The following is an 18587-nucleotide window of genomic DNA, read 5'->3' on the forward strand; positions in this document are numbered from 1 at the left end:
CACAATTCGTCCTCTTTATTGTTTCCTCCACCTGGCCAACCCTCTCGCGTGTCCCGGCCCGTCTCCTTGGCCAGCCGGACCCGGAGCCGTGAGGCCGAAGGGGCGAGTCCCATCGCGGCCACCCCGCCGGCGGCCCGCCAACTTCTCGTGGCCCTCCGCCCATCGGGCTGGGGGTGGGGGGCCCTGGGCTCCCCCGGCTGAGGCGTTCAGGCCGAACTGTAGCGCTTGGTGTAGTCCTGAATGGACGCCTGGAAGTGCTCACTGGTGTTGAGGTCGGGGCGGCAGAGGATGACGTAGCACTTGGGCCCGAAGTAGCCGCCGAAAATGCCCCCGAGGCTGTTCAAGATGGCCAGCACGTTGGCGGCCGCCAGGTACTTGCCCCGGTAGACGCTGTAGGTCGTGGAGAAGCCGATCCAGGAGACGAAGTAGAGGATCAGGCTGAAGGTGATGCATTTGGCCTCGTTGTAGTTCTCGGGCAGGTCCTTGCCCAGGTAGCCGCAGACGAAGCAGACCACGGAGAGGAGCCCGATGAAGACCACCCCGATCCTGGAGCCCAAGGAGCGGCCCTCCGAGCACTCGAACACCACCAGGTCCGGGGAGCGGCCGTACTCCTTGGCGGGCGCGGGGCTGTGCGCGGCCAGCCAGGCGACGCAGAGCAGCAGCTGAGCGGCGCAGCTGAGCCCCACGAAGACGCCGGGCCCCCGGTAGCGGACCCAGGCCCGGTAGAGCCCGGGAGCCCGGCACGCCACCTTGAAGATGAAGATGAGCTGCAGGGAGCGCACGGTCACGCAGGACAGGCAGACGGTGAAGCAGACGGCGAAGAGCGACTGGCGGAGCAGGCAGGCGGGCGCCGTGGGCTCCCCGAAGAAGCAGTAGAGGCTGCAGCTGCCCCCGGCCAGGGAGCCCAGCATGAGGAAACAGGTCCGGCCGCCGGCAGAGCGCACCACCGGGCTGTGCCGGTGCCGGGCGAACAGGGCGGCCGCGCCAGCCAGCAGCAGCAGCAGCGCCGAGTTGGCCGCCAGCAGGGCCAAGGAGACCGGCTCGCGCCAGGTGAGGAAGACCACGGTGCGGTTGAAGCAGGCCGAGCTCCCCGCCGGGGACCACTGATCCTTCTCGCACGGCTGACAGACGTAGGGGTCTGGAAGGGAAGGGGAGCGGCGGGGCAGGGAGGGAGAGATCCCTTCTCTGTGGCCGTGGCCCCCGACCCCAGTTAAACCGTGACCGACTCGAGGGCGGGGAACGAATGCGTGGCTTGCTGCGGCTTAGCGGAAAGAGCCCGGGCTCGGGAGTCGGCGGTCACGGGTTCTGATCCCGGCTCCACCCTTTCTCAGCTGTGTGACCTGGGGCAGGTCACTTCGCTTCTCTGGACCTCAGTTACCTCATCTGTGAAACGGGGATGAAGACTGGGAGCCCCACGTGGGACAACCTCATTACCTTCTGTCGACCCCAGCGCTTAGGACAGTGCTTGGCACATCCTAGGCGCTTAACAAATACCATTATTATTACGCTCAGTAATGATAATAATTGTAATAATGGCGTTAAGCACTTACGGTGTGTCAGGCACTGTCCTGGCGTGGTTACAAGCGGATCGGGTTGGACGTTGTCCCTGTCCCATGTGGGGTTCACAGCCTCAATCCCCATTTTAGAGATGAGGTAACTGAGGCCCAGAGAAGTAAAATGACTCGCCCGCTTCCATGCGCTTAGTATGGTGTAGTAGTATGGGAAGCAGCGTGGCTCAGTGGAAAGAGCTCGGGCTTTGGAGTCAGAGGTCATGGGTTCGAATCCCCGCTCCACCACTTGTCAGCTGTGCGACTGTGGGCGAGTCACTTCTCTTCTCTGGGCCTCAGTTCCCTCATCTGTAAAATGGGGATGAAGACTGCGAGCCTCACGTGGGACAACCTCATTACCCTGCATCTACCCCAGCGCTGAGAACAGTGCTCTGCACATAGTAATCGCTTAACAAATACCAACGTTATTATTACTATTATGGGGCTTGGCACCCTGCAGGTGCTCAGTACGTTCCTTTGATGGATTGAGTGGGTTTGACTAGAGGGGGCCGCAGGGGAGGCTTTTGTTTTTTTAAATAGTACTTGTTAAACGCTAACTGTGTGCCAGGCACTGTACTGAACACTGGGTTAGTTGCAAGCTAATCAAGTTAGACACAGTCCATGTCCCATGTGGAACTCACAGTCTTAATCCCCATTTTACAAACAAGGGAACTGAGGCCCGGAGAGGTGAAGCGACTTGCCCAAGGTCACAAGTGGTAGAACCAGGATTCGAACCCAGGTGCCTGTGCTCTCTCCACCAGGCCACACTGTTAGGTCAGTGAGGGGCTCCAGACATCGCCCTGCCCCGCCGGCGCACAGAAGGATATTGGATGCCCTCGGTGGGCCGGCCCACGAATGAGGTCACTTTCGAGAAAGAGAGAGAGGGGTAGGCGGGGGCCCGTTTCAGGGGTTTTCCTCTCAGAAGGGGGCCAGGACCTTCCAGGAGCCTGATTCCCTCAATCAGTTAATGATATTTTTCGAGGGCTACTGTGTGCGGTGCACTCTGCTAAGCGCTTGGGGGAGTACAGTATGACGGAACCTGGGTTCTAATCCCAGCTCTGCCACATGTCTGCCGTGTGACCTTAGGCAAGTCACTTCTTCACCTCTCTGCGCCTCAGTTCCCTCATCTGCAGATCTACATCTCCGCCCCTGTCCTCTCCCCCTCCCTTCGGGCTCGCATCTCCTCCCGCCTCCGGGACGTCTCCACCTGGATGTCGGCCCGCCACCTAAAACTCAACATGAGCAAGACTGAGCTCCTCATCTTCCCTCCCAAACCCGGTCCTCTCCCAGACTTCTCTATCACCGTGGATGGCACGACCATCCTTCCCGTCTCTCGGGCCCGCGATCTCGGTGTCATCCTTGACTCGTCTCTCTCGTTCACCCCACGCATCCTATCCGTTACCAAGACCTGCCGGTTTCGCCTCTACGATATCGCCGAGATCCGCCCTTTCCTCTCCACCCAGACGGCTACCTTACTGTTATGGGCTCTCGTTATATCCCGGCTAGACTACTGTGTCGGCCTTCTCTCCGACCTCCCTTCCTCCTCTCTCGCCCCGCTCCGGTCTATTCTTCACTCCGCTGCCCGGCTCATCTTCCTGCAGAAACGATCTGGGCATGTCACTCCCCTTCTTAAACAACTCCAGTGGTTGCCTATCGACCTCCGCTCCAAACAAAAACTCCTCACTCTAGGCTTCGAGGCTCTCCGTCACCTTGCCCCTTCCTACCTCTCCTCCCTTCTCTCTTTCTACCGCCCACCCCGCACGCCCCGCTCCTCCCCCGCCCACCTCCTCACCGTCCCTCGGTCTCGCCCATCCCGCCGTCGACCCCTGGGTCACGTCCTCCCGCAGTCCCGGAACGCCCTCCCTCCTCACCTCCGTCAAACTGATTCTCTTTCCCTCTTCAAAACCCTACTTAAAACTCACCTCCTCCAAGAGGCGTTCCCAGACTGAGCTCCTCTTCTCCCTCTACTCCCTCTGCCATCCCCCCTTTACCTCTCCGCAGCTAAACCCCCTTTTCCCTCTGCTCCTCCACCTCTCCCTTCCCATCCCCACAGCACCGTACTCGTCCGCTCAACTGTATATATTTTCGTTACCCTATTTATTTTGTTAATGAATTGTACATCGCCTCGATTCTATTTAGTTGCCATTGTTTTTACGAGATGTTCTTCTCTAACATCTAACATCTAACCCTAACCCCTCGACTCTATTTATCGCCATTGTTCTCGTCTGTCCGTCTCCCCCGATTAGACCGTAAGCCCGTCAAACGGCAGGGACTGTCTCTATCTGTTGCCGACTTGTTCATCCCAAGCGCTTAGTACAGTGCTCTGCACATAGTAAGCGCTCAATAAATACTATTGAATGAATCTGCAAAATGGGGATTGAGAACGGGAGCCCCACATGGGACAGGGACCGTGTCCAACCTGATTTGTTCGTTTCCACCCCAGAGCTTAGAATGGTGCTTGGCACACAGTAAGTGCTTAATGAGTGCCAAAATTATTAATAATATCATTGCTATTATGCTTGGGAGGTCGGGGGAGCACTGATATCTGTAATTTATTTATTTGTGTTGATGCCCGTAACCCCCTCTCGACTGTAACCTCGTCGTAGACAGAGAATGGGTCTTTTTATTGCTGTATGGTACTCTCCCAGGCGTTTAGTACGGTGTTGAGCGCACGGCGAGCGCTCGATATATATGATTGAAGAACGAATGAAGGAGGGGGTGAGGATAGGAGCAGGGCAGGTCCCGAGAGAGCGGAAGCGACTCACTGCTTTTGTTGAGAAAGGTTCCCGCTCGGCAGGGCTCGCAGTCGAAGCAGCAGTGGTGGTGTCCCGTGATGACCCGCTCTTGGCCCTCGGCACAGTCCTCCGAACACACGGACCGCGGCACCTAGGGCAAGCACGGGGAGCCTGGGAGAGGCGGGCAGCGCCAGCCCGCGCCCGGCGGGGTTGGTAGACTGGGCCGCGGCCTCAACAGTCACTCGGTCGTATTTATTGAGCGGTGCTGCCTGCAGGGTACCGTTCTAAGGACTTGGGAGAGTACGGCACAACGATAAACGGACACATTCCCTGCCCACGACGAGCTCACAGTCTGGAGGGGGAGGCAGACATTAATATAAATAAATTACAGATACGGGCTTAAGTGCCGTTGGGCTGGGAGAATCAAGGGGACAAGTCAGGGCGATGCAGAAGGGAGCGGGAGAAGAGGAAAGGGGGGTTTAGTCAGGGAGGGCCCCTCGGAGGAGATGGGCCTTCAATAAGGCTTCGAAGAGGGGGCTAGGCAAGGCTTTGTCCTCAGCGCTGTCTTCCAGCCTCCTTTCCCCTCTCCCACGTCACCTGTGGGTCCCAGCCTCCAGTGAGGCTCCCGGGGGAGCCGCGTTACCTGGTTGTCCCTCGTATGCCACCGGATTAGGGCCCGGTCAACGGTGAGTCGGATCGGGTGCCATCTGGCCGAACCGATGATGCTGAAAGTCCAGCTGGGGCCGTTCCACCCCCACACCACGATGTCGTAGCCTCTGGCTGGGTCTCCATTGGGGTCAAAGTGCACAGGATTCCCCTCTAAGGAGAAATTCACTTGCCAGATCTTCTCCAGGAGCTGCAATGCACGGGGGTCCGTGAAAGCCAACGGGGAGACTCGAAGGGGCTCTCCCGCCCCTCCGAGCCCCCCCAAGAGGGCTCGGGGAGACACCCTGAAGGGCAGGGAAAATAGGAGGCTCCTTGCGGGCGGGGAACGTGCCTACCGACTCTGTCGTGGTGTACTCCCCGGAGTGCTCGGCGCAGTGCTCTGCACACAGTAAGCGCTCCATGAATACAATCGGTTGATTGATTGATTGAGGTGATGCCTGGCTCTGAAACTCCTCAGGATGACCTGCCCCGGGCTGCGGGTCCAGGGAATTTAATGATGATTTTGCGACAGATTGAGCTGGAGGGGTTGGTGGGACCGTCCCCATTGAGAGCAGGCGCAGGCCAAGAGGAGATGCCGTCGGCAGAGAGTAAGAATAACTGTGGTATTCGTTTAGTGCTTACTATGTGTCAAGCGCCGTTCTAAGCGCTGGGGGAGATACAAGCTAATCAGGTTAGATGCGGTCCATATCCCACACGGGGCTCACAGCATCAATCCCCATTTTACAGATGAGGTAACTGAGGCCCAGAGAAGCAAAGTGACTCTCCCGAGGTCACACAGCCGAGAAGTGGCAGAGCCGGGATTGGAACCCAGGTCCTTCTGACTCCCAGGCCCATACTCTGTCCACTGGATCACGCTGTACTAAGCCCCGGGGTGGATACAGGTAGATCGGGTTGGACACGGTTCCCTGTCCCACATGGGGCTCACAGACTCAATCCCCACTTTACTGACGAAGTAACCGAGGCACAGAGAAGTGCAGTGATTTGCCCAGGGTCACACAGCAGATGCGGAGAGAGGTCGGGGTCGAGACGAGATGGGTTTGGGAGCAAATCCCCCCCCGAAGCGGAGCCGGCGAGCTCCCCGAGGGAGGAGAGGGCGAGGAGAGCACGGGACCCAGACGGGAGCGAGCCCCTCCTCACCTGCTGCGGGCGGACTGGGCCCCTGGCACAGGTTCCCGAGGAGCAGCCCAGCAGCTGGTGGAGCCCGTGGGCCACCGCGTACACCGCCGCGTACACGTTATAGGCCACGCTCATGGCGAAGGGCTCCAGCTCCGGCCTGTCATCGCGGGAGAAGCTCCGGCACCGGGAGCAGATCTGGTTGCCGGCCAGGCAGGCGGACTCCTGGCACGGCCGCGCCGGCCCCTTCTCGGCCCGGACGTAGGCGGCCTCGAAGGCTCCGATCCCGGGGACCCGGCCCTGCTGGACGGCCACCCCGATGACCGTGCCGATGCCGCGGACCCCGGGCAGCCTCGTGATGGACCGGGAGAGGGACCAGTCTTCGCTGGCCAGCCACACCTTCTCCCTCAATCGCTCCTGCACCACCGTCTCAAAGAAGACCTGGGCCAGCCGCCGGCTGGAGAAGACGACCACCACCGAAGTCCGGTTGACCTTGGCCACCAGGGCCCGCACGTCCCGGTCGCCAGGCTGGGCCCTGAGGGGCACCGTGCCCTGGTGGGCGATGCACATGCCCCGCTGGGTGGCCAGGGCCCGCAGGCTCTGTGCCCCCTGCCAGCCGTACTCGTTGTCGCTGCCCACCAGAGAGAACCAGTGCCAGCCGAACTCCCCCAGCAGGTGTACCAGGGCTTCCACCTGGTGCTCGTCGCTGGGAATCGTGCGCAGGAAAGACGGGAAGTCCCGCTTCTGGCTGAACGTCACGCTGGAGGCCTCGTAGCTGATCTGTGCGTGGGGAGACACCCCCGGCGGACCCTCCCCGCTACGGTGGAGCCCAGCCCGGCCCCGCGGCACTCACGTGCGTCTCTCTAATCGATTGATTTCTATTAATATCTCTCTCCCCCTCTAGACTCTAAGCTCTCTGTGGGCAGGGAATGTGTCTGTTGTGCTATTGTACTCTCCAAAGGGCTTAGTACAGTGCTCTGCACACAGTAAAGCGCTCAATATGAACGACAGCGTTCCCCACCTAGGTCCAGGAGCATCAGGACGCATGAGGCCTTTCCCGATAAAGCCCGTATTTCCTCTCCTCCCTCTCCCTTCTGCATCCCCCTTGAACTTGGATCTGCTCCCTTTCTTCACCCCTCCCTCAGCCCCACAGCACTTACGTACGGATCGGAAAATATATTTGTTTATGTTGATGTCTGTCTCCCACTCCGGACTCTAAGCTCGCTGCGGGCAGGGAACGTGTCTACCGACTCGGTTATTCCATACTCTCCCAAGGGCTCCGCGCACGGCGGGCGCTCATTAAATACAGTTGATCGATTGAACGGAATGGCCCTCGTGGCAGAAGGGCGGGCCCCGGTCTCCTGTCCCTGCCGACTCGGGGCTTCCCTCTCCCCCTCAACCCTCCCTCCCGGCTTACCTGGGGCACCATGAAGGCACTCAGAATGGCCGCCGAGGCTAAGGCGTAGTTGGTGTTGTCCGGTCCGATCACGGCCACCACCTTGGGCGAAGAGCGGGTGAGGTCCCTCTGGACCTCTATGCGACGCCCTTGGGGCTCGGCGAGCAGGCTCAGCGTGGCGAACAGGTTGGAGGACTCGGTGCACACGTCGTAGAGCTCGTAGCCCAGGGTGGTATTGGGGAGGAGGGAGGTGGAGTTGTTAATCTCCTCAATGGTGAACCGCATGGCCTGGAACAGGTGGTAGCCATCGCTGTTGAACCGCTCAACCCTGGGGGAAACCAGAGACGGGGCGGGGGCGGGCCCCCCGCCAGACGCTTCGGCCCTCTCGCTGACCGAAAGGGTGGTCCCCGGGGGCTCCATAAAAGGCCCTGCCTCTCCCACCTCCAACCAAAATGGGGAGCTTCCCAGCTTTTCCCTCCTGTAATAATCACTATCATAATAATGACTGAGGGGTTTGTTAAGCGATTACTACGTGCCAGGCACGGTTCTAAGCACTAGTGTAGATAGAAGATAATCGGGTTGGATATAGTCCCTAGCCCACCTGGGGCTCAAGGTGTTAATCCCCATTTTACAGGTGAGGAAACTGAGGCACGGAGAAGCCAAGCGACCTGCCCGAGGTCACCCAACCTCTGTAGCGCCCCAGAGGCTCCCAGCCTTGAGACCTGGCTTTTTCAAATCTGGGCAGACCGACGGTACATCTCTGGGCTGAGTCTCTCCTCCTTGGAGGAAAGGGGCAGTTGGCTACGTTTGGGCTCAGTGCCTTTCTTTCGTGTCTACGTTCCCGCTCTTTTACCTATTATTTAATAATTATGGTATTTGTTAAGCGCTTATTATGTGCGAGACTGTACCAAGCACTGGGTAGATACAAGATCATCAGGTCGGACTCAATCCCTGTCCCACGTGGGGCTCACAGTCTCGATCCCCATTTTCCAGATGAGGTAATTGAGGCCCAGAGAAGTGAAGTGACTTGTCCAAGGCCACACGGCAGATGTGACGGTGGCGGGGTTAGAACCCACGACCTTCTGGACTCCCAGGCCCGTGCTCTATCCACTAGGCCAGGCTGCTTCTCAATGTATATTTGGCCCTTTATATCTCTTTGTAGCCCCCAAGGCTCTGTCATTTCCTCCAGGGCACGGGCTGTGTTTAGATCCACACGCCCGGTAGAGTGTTTTGCACACAGTGGACGCTACTCCATCAGCACCGTCGATGCTGCCTCTGCATCTAGCCAAAGGAGGACTCTAACCGTACAGCAGCAGATCCTCAATTCCTTCGGGCAGCCAGCAGAGAGCTTCCGAGCTGGTGGGCGGGGAACGTGTCTATCAACTCTGCTCTATTGTACTCTCCCAAGCACTTAGTACATTGTTCTGCACACAGTAAGCGCTCAATAAATACCATTGATTGATCGATTGAATATGTCTAGAATGGGGAGTCCCCACCCCACCCCTTTTGGCCCCTCGAAGATATCCGGAGCGCTTCGAGTGCTGTGTCCAGATGGGAGGCCCCGGGGGCTTAGATTGCATTTCAGATCAGCCTAGAAACCACATCATAATTATGGTATTTATTTGTTAAATGCTTATTACGTGCCAGACACTGTACTAAGTGCTGGGGTGAATACAAACAGATCGTATTGGACGCAGTCCCCCTCCCACCCGGGGCTCACAGTCTTAATCTCCATTTTCCACATGAGGTAACTGGGACACAGAGATGTGAAGTGACTTGCCTCAGGTCACACAGCAGACAAGTGGTGGAGCCGGGACTAGAACCCATCACCTTCTGACTCCCAGGCCCGTGCTCTATCCAGTAGGCCATGCTGCTTTGCACTTCCTGTGTTTCAAGCACTGTTCTAAGTCTGACAGGTCAGACATAGGTCCCTGTCCCATTTGGCACTCTTGGTCTAAGTAGGAGGGAGAACAGTTCCCTTTGCAAATGAGGGAACTGAAGCCCAGAGAAGTGAAATGACCTGCCCAAGCTCATTCGGCAAACAGGTGGTAGAGTCAGGATTAAAACCCAGGTCCTCTGGATCCCAGACCCAGGCTTTTTCCGGTAGACCTCGTGGGTCCTTTATCCTCTCTGCCAGGGTGCTACTATCTGTCAATCAATCAACTGGTATTCATTGAGCCCTTACTGTGTGCCAAGTCAGTCAACCGAATTTATTGAGCATTTACTGTGCGCAGAGTACTGTGCTAAGCGCTTAGGAGAGTACAGCTAAACAAGCAGCATGGCTTAGTGGAAAGAGCACGGGCTTGGGAGTCCCACATGAGGCTCACAGTCTCAATCCCCATTTTACAGATGAGGTAACTGACACACAGAGAAGTTAAGTGATTTGCCTAAGGTCACACAGCAGACAGGTGGCAGAGCAGGGATCAGAACCCATGACCTCTGGTTCCCAAGCCCGTACTCTTACCACTAGGCCACACTGCGTGACCTTCCTTCTGGAGGCCAAGGATTCAGAGTGTGGTCCCCCCCGTTAACCCTTGTTGAAGTTTTTGGCCAAGGATGAGTTCGCCTCCCGCCAAGGGTCTCTGCTTCCTCAGGACCGGCCTTTATTTGTCAGAAGTCAGAAGGACTTGTGTTCTAATCCCAGCTCTACCACTTGTCTGCTGTGTGACCTTGGGCAAGTCATTTCACTTCCTCTGTGCCCCAGTTACCTTATCTATAAAATGGGGATAGACACTGTGAGCCCACGTTGGACAGGGACTGTGTCCAACCCAATTAGCTTGTATGCACCCCAGCACTTAGTACAGTGCCAGGCACATACTAAGTGCTTAAGAAACACCATTAAAAAAAAAATCTGTCACCTTCTAAGGGCAAAGCCTAAAGCTGCCCAGATCAGGGTAGGTTCCGGCAGGTCGCTTACCCATCACAACTGGTCACTTCCGGTTTGGATCTCGATTCGAGGCTAGAGTGGATTGAGAATAAACCTCCGAGGATATGATCGCCAGGGAGACTGAAGTCCGAAAGCATCTCTGTTTCCTGGCAACCAGAAGCCGACTCACCAAAGACAAAAAGATGTAGGTAGAGCAGGCGAAAGGCAGGGAGCAACATGCCGTCAGAATGGAGAGGCGATTGGAGTTTTTTTTGGCTTTGAATGTCAGAGGCGTTCACCTCCCACAGCGGTGTGGGGCTATTTAAATGGACAGGACGGAGAGCACCTGTGGAGCCAACAGTTACCTAACGCGTTGAGCGGGGCTGGGTCTGATTTACAAAATCGTTGGAGGCTCGGTCTTCCCCTCCTGTGGTTTGGCACAGGAACGGATGATTTCCTCTCAGGGAAAGCAGAGGCACGTCATTGTCCTCCGCTTGGGCCCCGCTCCCCATCACCCCGTCCTCTCCCTGGTCGGATGGGGTGGACAGAACATAGCCAATGAAGGGTTTTGGTCGAGGGGGCTTGAGGATGGTTCCGCTCTCTGGGGAGGTTGGGGTTTTCTAAACAATTCTCATGGCCTGCTGGATAGAACACAGGCCCAGGAGTCAGAAGGTCATGGGTTCAAATCCCGGCTCTGCCACTTTCTGCCACCTGATCTTGGACAAGTCTCTGTGCCTCAGTGACCTCTTCCGTAAAATGGGGATTGTGACTGTGAGTCCCACCTGGGACAGGGACTGTGTCCAACCCCATTTCCTCGTATCCACCCCAGCACTTAGTGCAGTGCTTGGCACATGGTAAATACTTAACAAAAACCATAATTATTAATCTGATGAGGATAAAGTCTCCCATCGGGAATGATGGATAGGTCCTGCCACTAATAATAATAATTATTATTATGGTATTTGTAACTACATTTACGCAAGAAAGTTGTTGGTTATCAGCCTCTTGCACTGGCTCCAGGAGTTTCTGATCAATCCGTTTCTGTCCCTCCGGCCAAAGAGCGAGTCCGACCCAGGGACATTCAAGGGGGAGTGGCAGGGGGAGAGCTGGGAGAGAGGGAGCTCCCCCTCAGTCCCCCAGCTCATCCCAGGCAAGCAGAGAGGTTGAGTTCTGTGCTTCCCCCATGGTCACTGTGTTCCCCCAAGGTCACCTCCCACTGACCCTCTCCTGAAAGCTCACCAGCTCTCTCTGACCACCTCTCCTGCTCACCGACCAAGAGTCCTCCTCCCCTATTGCTGCCCCTCCCCAGCTTCCAATCAACTAGGCCCTTGAAGCTAGGTAGGGGTGAATCATAAAAATAATAATATTTCTTAAGCACTTACTGTGTGCCAGGCATGGTAGTAAGTACTGGGATAGATACAAGCTAATCAGGTTGGACACAGTCCCCGTCCCACAGGGGGCTCACCGTCTCAGTCCCTATTTTCCAGATGAGGTAACTGAGGCAGCGGCAAGTTAACTGACGTGCCCAAGGTCCCACAATGGACACGTGGCGGGGCTGGGATTAGAACCCAGGTCCTCTGACTCCCAGGCTTGTGCTCTTTCCGCTAGGCCACTGCTTCCCCAAGGTGGAGCCTGGGATCGGAGGAGTTCATTCATTCATTCAATTGCATTTATTGAGTGCTTACTGTGTGCAGAACACTGTACCAGCATTTGGGAGAGGGCAGTGCAGCAAGAAACAGATACGTTCCCTGCCCACAACAAGCTGACAGTCCCACATGGTTGTGGTTGAGGTTGGAAGTCAGTTTTTCTAAACCTTTAGCTGGGATATGCACTAGGGGTGGGGTGGCTGCCCTCTTCGATTCCAGACCCTGAGAGATATGAGTGTGTAATGGCAGACTGATATATGTCTGCCCTTGTTTCCCGAAACGAGAGCATTTTTCCAGGGGAATCCCTGATCCTGCCCTTGCTCCATTGCAGAGTCATTGCATTCCTCACCCAGGGCCCTATAATATAAATCCAAATGCTAATTCCTAGTTGTTTTGTTTTCACTTATGGCGTTCGTTAAGGCCTTACTCGGTGCCAGGCACTGTTCTAAGTGCTGGGGTAGATCCAACTAAGCAGTCCCACTCCCACCACAGAGGCTCGCAGCCTTAATCCCCGTTTTACACATGAGGTAACTGAGGCACAGAGGGGTGAAGTGACTTGTCCAAGGTCACATAGCGGACAAATGGCGGAGCCGGGACTAGAAGCCAGGACTAGAACCCAGTCGCAGGACTCGGAGGCAGCCGGAGGCTGGGCCCTTGAATTAAAAATACGGGACCCGAAGTGTGGTCCTGCCTTATCCAGAGCAGGCCCAGACAAACCAGCGGGAAACCAGATAGTCCTTTAGGATACTAGTCCAAGGTTCACCTCAGTGAGGGACCGGGAAACCTGATGCTGTTGATTTTGGCGCGGTCATCTTGGCCCCTTGAATTCCCTGTCATTTAATCCCTTTTTAGCTACATTATCTCGGGCCCCAGCTGCTGCCCAGATTGCGGCTTTTCACAGACAAACCACAGACAAACGGAAGCCAAGGCCGGGCAAGCAAATGTGGCGATTTCACCAAACGCCCCCGATCCAGGGCATTTCCCTGCAGGAACTGGAACCCGCCAACTTACCAGCTGCACCCATTGCGGTGGGCTCTCGTGCCCTCCTTGTTTACCTGCCCGGACCCGTAGGACGGCAGTTTTGCATGATGGAAACTCTGGACCCAGCCCGGGCCCGTGACATTTGCTTGCCTTCTGCTTCAGAGGTGGCTGCACCTCCAACCTGCTGCCCTGTTTTAATCATAATAAATGTGGGATTGTTAAGCATTTACTATGTGCCAGTCACTACGCTAAACATGGGGGGGCATACAGGCAAATCGGGTTGGGCACAGTCCCTGTCCCACAAGGGGCTCACAGTCTTAATCCCCATTTTACGGACGAGGAAACTGAAGCCCAGAGAAGTGACATGACTTGCCCAAGATCACACAGCAGACGATGGGGGGGCCGGGATTAGAATCCAGGTCCTTCTGGCTCCCAGGCCCGGGCTCTATCCACTAAGCCATGATGATGGCAGGTGGGGAGAGGGGAGTGGTGAGCAGTACTGGTGCAAAAGAAGAAAGGAAAGCTCAACCGCCTTGCTGCCTCTGGGGGACGTGGATGGGGCCCTACGTTGTAATTCTAACTTCTCGGTCACGCATTATGACTGCTGCTGACCTGCGGTTTTGTGGGCAGGGAACGGGTCTTCCAACTCCGCTGTATCGTGCTCCAAGTGCTTAGTACAGTGCTCTGCACATAGTAAACACTCAATAAATACTATTGATTGATCCTCGGGGTTTAGCTTAGTTCCTTCTGCGTCGTCGACGTACTTGGGTCAGTGACCTTTGGGCATTTGCTATTCATCCCACCCGTCAGCTACCCAGCACTTATGGACATATTTATAAATTATACCTGATAAATTATTTATTTGTATTCATGGCTGTCTCCCCCTCTGGGCTGTAAGGTCTCTGTGGACAGGGAACGTGTCTACTAAATCTGTTTTATTGTACTCTCCCAAACGCTTAGTACGGTGCTCTGAATCTGTGAAGCGCTCAGTAAATACCCCTGATTGATTCCGATGCCTGTTTCCTCCCCCCAGACTGTAAGCTTGTTATAATAATAATAATGGCATTTGTTATGCACTTACTATGTGCCAAGCACTGTTCTAAGCGCTAAGATAGATACAAAGTAATCATCTTGTCCCACGAGGGGCTCACAGTTTTAATCCTCATTTTACAGATGAGGTCACTGAGGCACAGAGAAGTGACTTGCCCAAAGTCACACAGCTGACCAATGGCGGAGGTGGAATTCAAACCCACGACCTCTCACTCTCAAGCCTATGCTCTTTCCACTAAGCCACACTTTTATTGTTGTACTGTACTTTCCCAAGTGTTTAGTAATAATAAGAAGAAGAAGAAGAAGAATAGTATAGTGCTTTGCACACAGTAAGTGCTGTTTTGTTTTGCAGTCTGTCTCCCCCTTGTAGACTGTGAGCCTGTTGTTGGGTAGGGATTGTCTCTATCTGTTGACACTTTGTCCATTCCAAGCGCTTAGTACAGTGCTCTGCCACAGTAAGCGCTCAGTAAATACAATTGAATGAATGAATGACTACTTGTTTTGCCGTCTGTCTCCCCCTTTTAGACTGTGAGCCCGTAGTTGGGCAGGGATGGTCTTTATCTGTTGCCGAACTGTGCATTCCAAGCGCTCAGTACAGTGCTCTGCCACAGCAAGCGCTCAGTAAATACAATTGAATGAATGAACGACTACTTTTTGTTTTGTTGTCTGTCTCCACCTTTTACACTTGTGAGCCCATTTTTGGGGAAGGGATGGTCTCTCTCTGTGGCCGATCTGTCCATTCCAAGCGCTTAGTCCAGCGCTCTGCCCACCGTAAGCGCTCAATCAATACGACTGAATTAATGAGTCAATCAATAGGATTGCGTGAATAAATGAATAAATAGGATTGACTGAATGAATGAGCCGATCAATAGGATCGCACGAATGAATAAATAGGATTGCCTGACTGACTGAATGAGTCGATCAAAAGGATCGCGTGAATGGATGAATAAATAGGATGGGCTGACTGAATGAATGAACCGATCAATAGGATTGCATGAATGAATGAATGAATAAATAGGATTGACCGACAGTGAATGAGTCAATCAATAGGATGGCATGATTTGTACATTCCAAGCGCTTAGTACAGTGCTCTGCACATAATAAGCACTTAATAAATACTATTGAATGAATGAATGAGCCAATCAATAGGATCACATGAATGAACGAATAAATAGGATTGACCGACTGAATGAATGAGCCAATCAATAGGATCGCATGAATGAATGAATGAATAAATAGGCTTGACAGACAGAATGAATGAATGAATGAGTCGATCAATAGGATTGCACGAATGGCTGAATAAATAGGATTGACTGACTGAATGAATGCGTCAATCAATAGGATTGCATGAATAAATAGGATTGACCGATTGAATGAATGAGTCAATCAATAGGATCGCATGAATGAATGAATGAATAAATAAATAGGATTGATGGACTGACTGAACGAGCCAATCAATAGGATCGCATGAATGAATGAACGAATAAATAAATAAATAGGATTGATGGACTGACTGACTGAATGAGCCAATCAACAGGATTGCATGAACGAATGAATAAATAGGATTGACGGACTGAATGAATGAGCCAATCAATAAGATCGCATGAACGAATGAATAAATAGGATTGATTGAATGAATGAGTCAATCAATAGGATCGCACGAATAAATGAATAAATAAGATTGACAGACTGAATGAATGGGTCAATCAATAGGATTGCACGAATAAATGAATAAATAGGATTGCCTGACAATGAATGAGTCAATCAATAGGATGACATGATTTGTACATTCCAAGCGCTTAGTACAGTGCTCTGCACATAGTAAGCGCTCAATAAATATTATTGAATGAATGAATGAATGAATAGGATTGAATGAATGAGTCCATCAATAGGATCGCATGAATGAATGAATTAATAGGATTGACTGAATGAATCAATCAATCAATAGGATCGCATGAATGAAGGAATCAATAGGATTGACTGAATTAATGAATCGATCAATAAGATCGCATGAATGAATGAATAGGATTGACTGACTGAATGAACGAGCCGATCAATAGGATCGCATGAACGGATGAATAAATAGGATTGACTGACTGAATGAATCAATCAATAGGATCGCATGAATGAATGAATGAATAGGATTGACTGACTGAATGAATTGCTCAATAGGATCGCATGAATGGATGATAAATAGGATTGACTGAATGAACCAATCAATCAATAGGATCGCATGAATGAATGAATAGGATTGACTGACTGAATGAATCGATCAATGGGATCGCATGAACGGATGAATAAATAGGATTGTCTGAATGAACAAGCCGATCAATAGGATCGCATGAATGGATGAATAAATAGTTTTGATTGAATGAACCAATCAATCAATAGGATCGCATGAATGAATGAATAGGATCGACTGAATGAATGAATCGATCAATGGGATCGCATGAACGGATGAATAAAAAGGATTGTCCGAATGAACGAGCCGATCAATAGGATCGCATGAACGGATGAATAAATAGTTTTGATTGAATGAACCAATCAATCAATAGGATCGCATGAATGAACGAATAGGATCGACTGACTGAATGAATGAATCGATCAATGGGATCGCATGAACGGATGAATAAATAGGATTGTCTGAATGAACAAGCCGATCAATAGGATCGCATGAATGAATGAATGGTTTTGATTGAATGAACCAATCAATCAATAGGATTGCATGAATGAATGAATAGGATCGACTGAATGAATGAATCGATCAATGGGATCGCATGAACGGATGAATAAATAGGATTGTCTGAATGAACGAGCCGATCAATAGGATCGCATGAACGGATGAATAAATAGTTTTGATTGAATGAACCAATCAATCAATAGGATCGCATGAATGAACGAATAGGATCGACTGACTGAATGAATGAATCGATCAATGGGATCGCATGAACGGATGAATAAATAGGATTGTCTGAATGAACAAGCCGATCAATAGGATCGCATGAATGAATGAATGGTTTTGATTGAATGAACCAATCAATCAATAGGATTGCATGAATGAATGAATAGGATCGACTGAATGAATGAATCGATCAATGGGATCGCATGAACGGATGAATAAATAGGATTGTCTGAATGAACGAGCCGATCAATAGGATCGCATGAACGGATGAATAAATAGTTTTGATTGAATGAACCAATCAATCAATAGGATCGCATGAATGAACGAATAGGATCGACTGACTGAATGAATGAATCGATCAATGGGATCGCATGAACGGATGAATAAATAGGATTGTCTGAATGAACAAGCCGATCAATAGGATCGCATGAATGAATGAATGGTTTTGATTGAATGAACCAATCAATCAATAGGATTGCATGAATGAATGAATAGGATCGACTGAATGAATGAATCGATCAATGGGATCGCATGAACGGATGAATAAATAGGATTGTCTGAATGAACGAGCCGATCAATAGGATCGCATGAACGGATGAATAAATAGTTTTGATTGAATGAACCAATCAATCAATAGGATCGCATGAATGAACGAATAGGATCGACTGACTGAATGAATGAATCGATCAATGGGATCGCATGAACGGATGAATAAATAGGATTGTCTGAATGAACAAGCCGATCAATAGGATCGCATGAATGAATGAATGGTTTTGATTGAATGAACCAATCAATCAATAGGATTGCATGAATGAATGAATAGGATCGACTGAATGAATGAATCGATCAATGGGATCGCATGAACGGATGAATAAATAGGATTGTCTGAATGAACGAGCCGATCAATAGGATCGCATGAACGGATGAATAAATAGTTTTGATTGAATGAACCAATCAATCAATAGGATCGCATGAATGAACGAATAGGATCGACTGACTGAATGAATGAATCGATCAATGGGATCGCATGAACGGATGAATAAATAGGATTGCCTGAATGAACAAGCCGATCAATAGGATCGCATGAATGAATGAATGGTTTTGATTGAATGAACCAATCAATCAATAGGATCGCATGAATGAATGAATAGGATCGACTGAATGAATGAATCGATCAATGGGATCGCATGAACGGATGAATAAATAGTATTGTCTGAATGAATGAGCCGATCAATAGGATCGCATGAACGGATGAATAAATAGAGAAGCAGCGTGGCTCAGTGGAAAGAGCATGGGCTTTGGAGTCAGGGCTCATGAGTTCGAATCCCAGCTCTGCCACTTGTCGGCTGTGTGACTGTGGGCAAGTCACTTAACTTCTCTGTGCCTCAGTTCCCTCATCTGTAAAATGGGGATTGAGACTGTGAGCCCCACGTGGGACAACCTGATTCCCCTGTGTCTACCCCAGCGTTTAGAACAGTGCTCTGCACATAATAAGTGCTTAACAAATACCAACATTATTATTATTATTAGTTTTGATTGAATGGACCAATCAATCAATAGGATCGCATGAATGAACGAATAGGATCGACTGAATGAATGAACGAGCCGATCAATAGGATCGCATGAACGGATGAATAAAAAGGATTGTCCGAATGAACGAGCCGATCAATAGGATCGCATGAACG

General features: G+C 51.9%; 1 protein-coding gene across 1 annotated transcript; it reads right to left on the reverse strand.

Annotated features, from left to right (window-relative positions):
• TAS1R1 (taste 1 receptor member 1) lies at positions 1–10642 on the reverse strand. Its single transcript, XM_029064566.2, has 6 exons — positions 10375–10642; positions 7479–7785; positions 6086–6841; positions 4926–5138; positions 4313–4433; positions 1–1138 (listed from the first exon to the last, which is right to left on the reverse strand). Exons 1-6 carry the CDS (start codon positions 10560–10562, stop codon positions 207–209), a joined length of 2517 nt encoding a protein of 838 aa, XP_028920399.1. The 5' UTR covers positions 10563–10642; the 3' UTR covers positions 1–206.
• Positions 10643–18587: the final 7945 nt, after the last annotated feature.

The sequence above is a fragment of the Ornithorhynchus anatinus genome, chromosome 5 (genome assembly GCF_004115215.2).
Source record: "Ornithorhynchus anatinus isolate Pmale09 chromosome 5, mOrnAna1.pri.v4, whole genome shotgun sequence".
Taxonomy (NCBI): Eukaryota; Metazoa; Chordata; class Mammalia; order Monotremata; family Ornithorhynchidae; genus Ornithorhynchus; species Ornithorhynchus anatinus.

Coding starts and splice junctions, on each gene's coding strand:
- TAS1R1 (XM_029064566.2), bottom strand. CDS start 10,562: ATGTTGCTCCCTGCCTTTCGCCTGCTCTACCTACATCTTTTTGTCTTT. Junction 7,786..10,374: donor GAAGTGACCAGTTGTGATGG/GTAAGCGACCTG, acceptor GGTTTCCCCCAG/GGTTGAGCGGTTCAACAGCG. Junction 1,139..4,312: donor AACCTTTCTCAACAAAAGCA/GTGAGTCGCTTC, acceptor CTTCCCTTCCAG/ACCCCTACGTCTGTCAGCCG.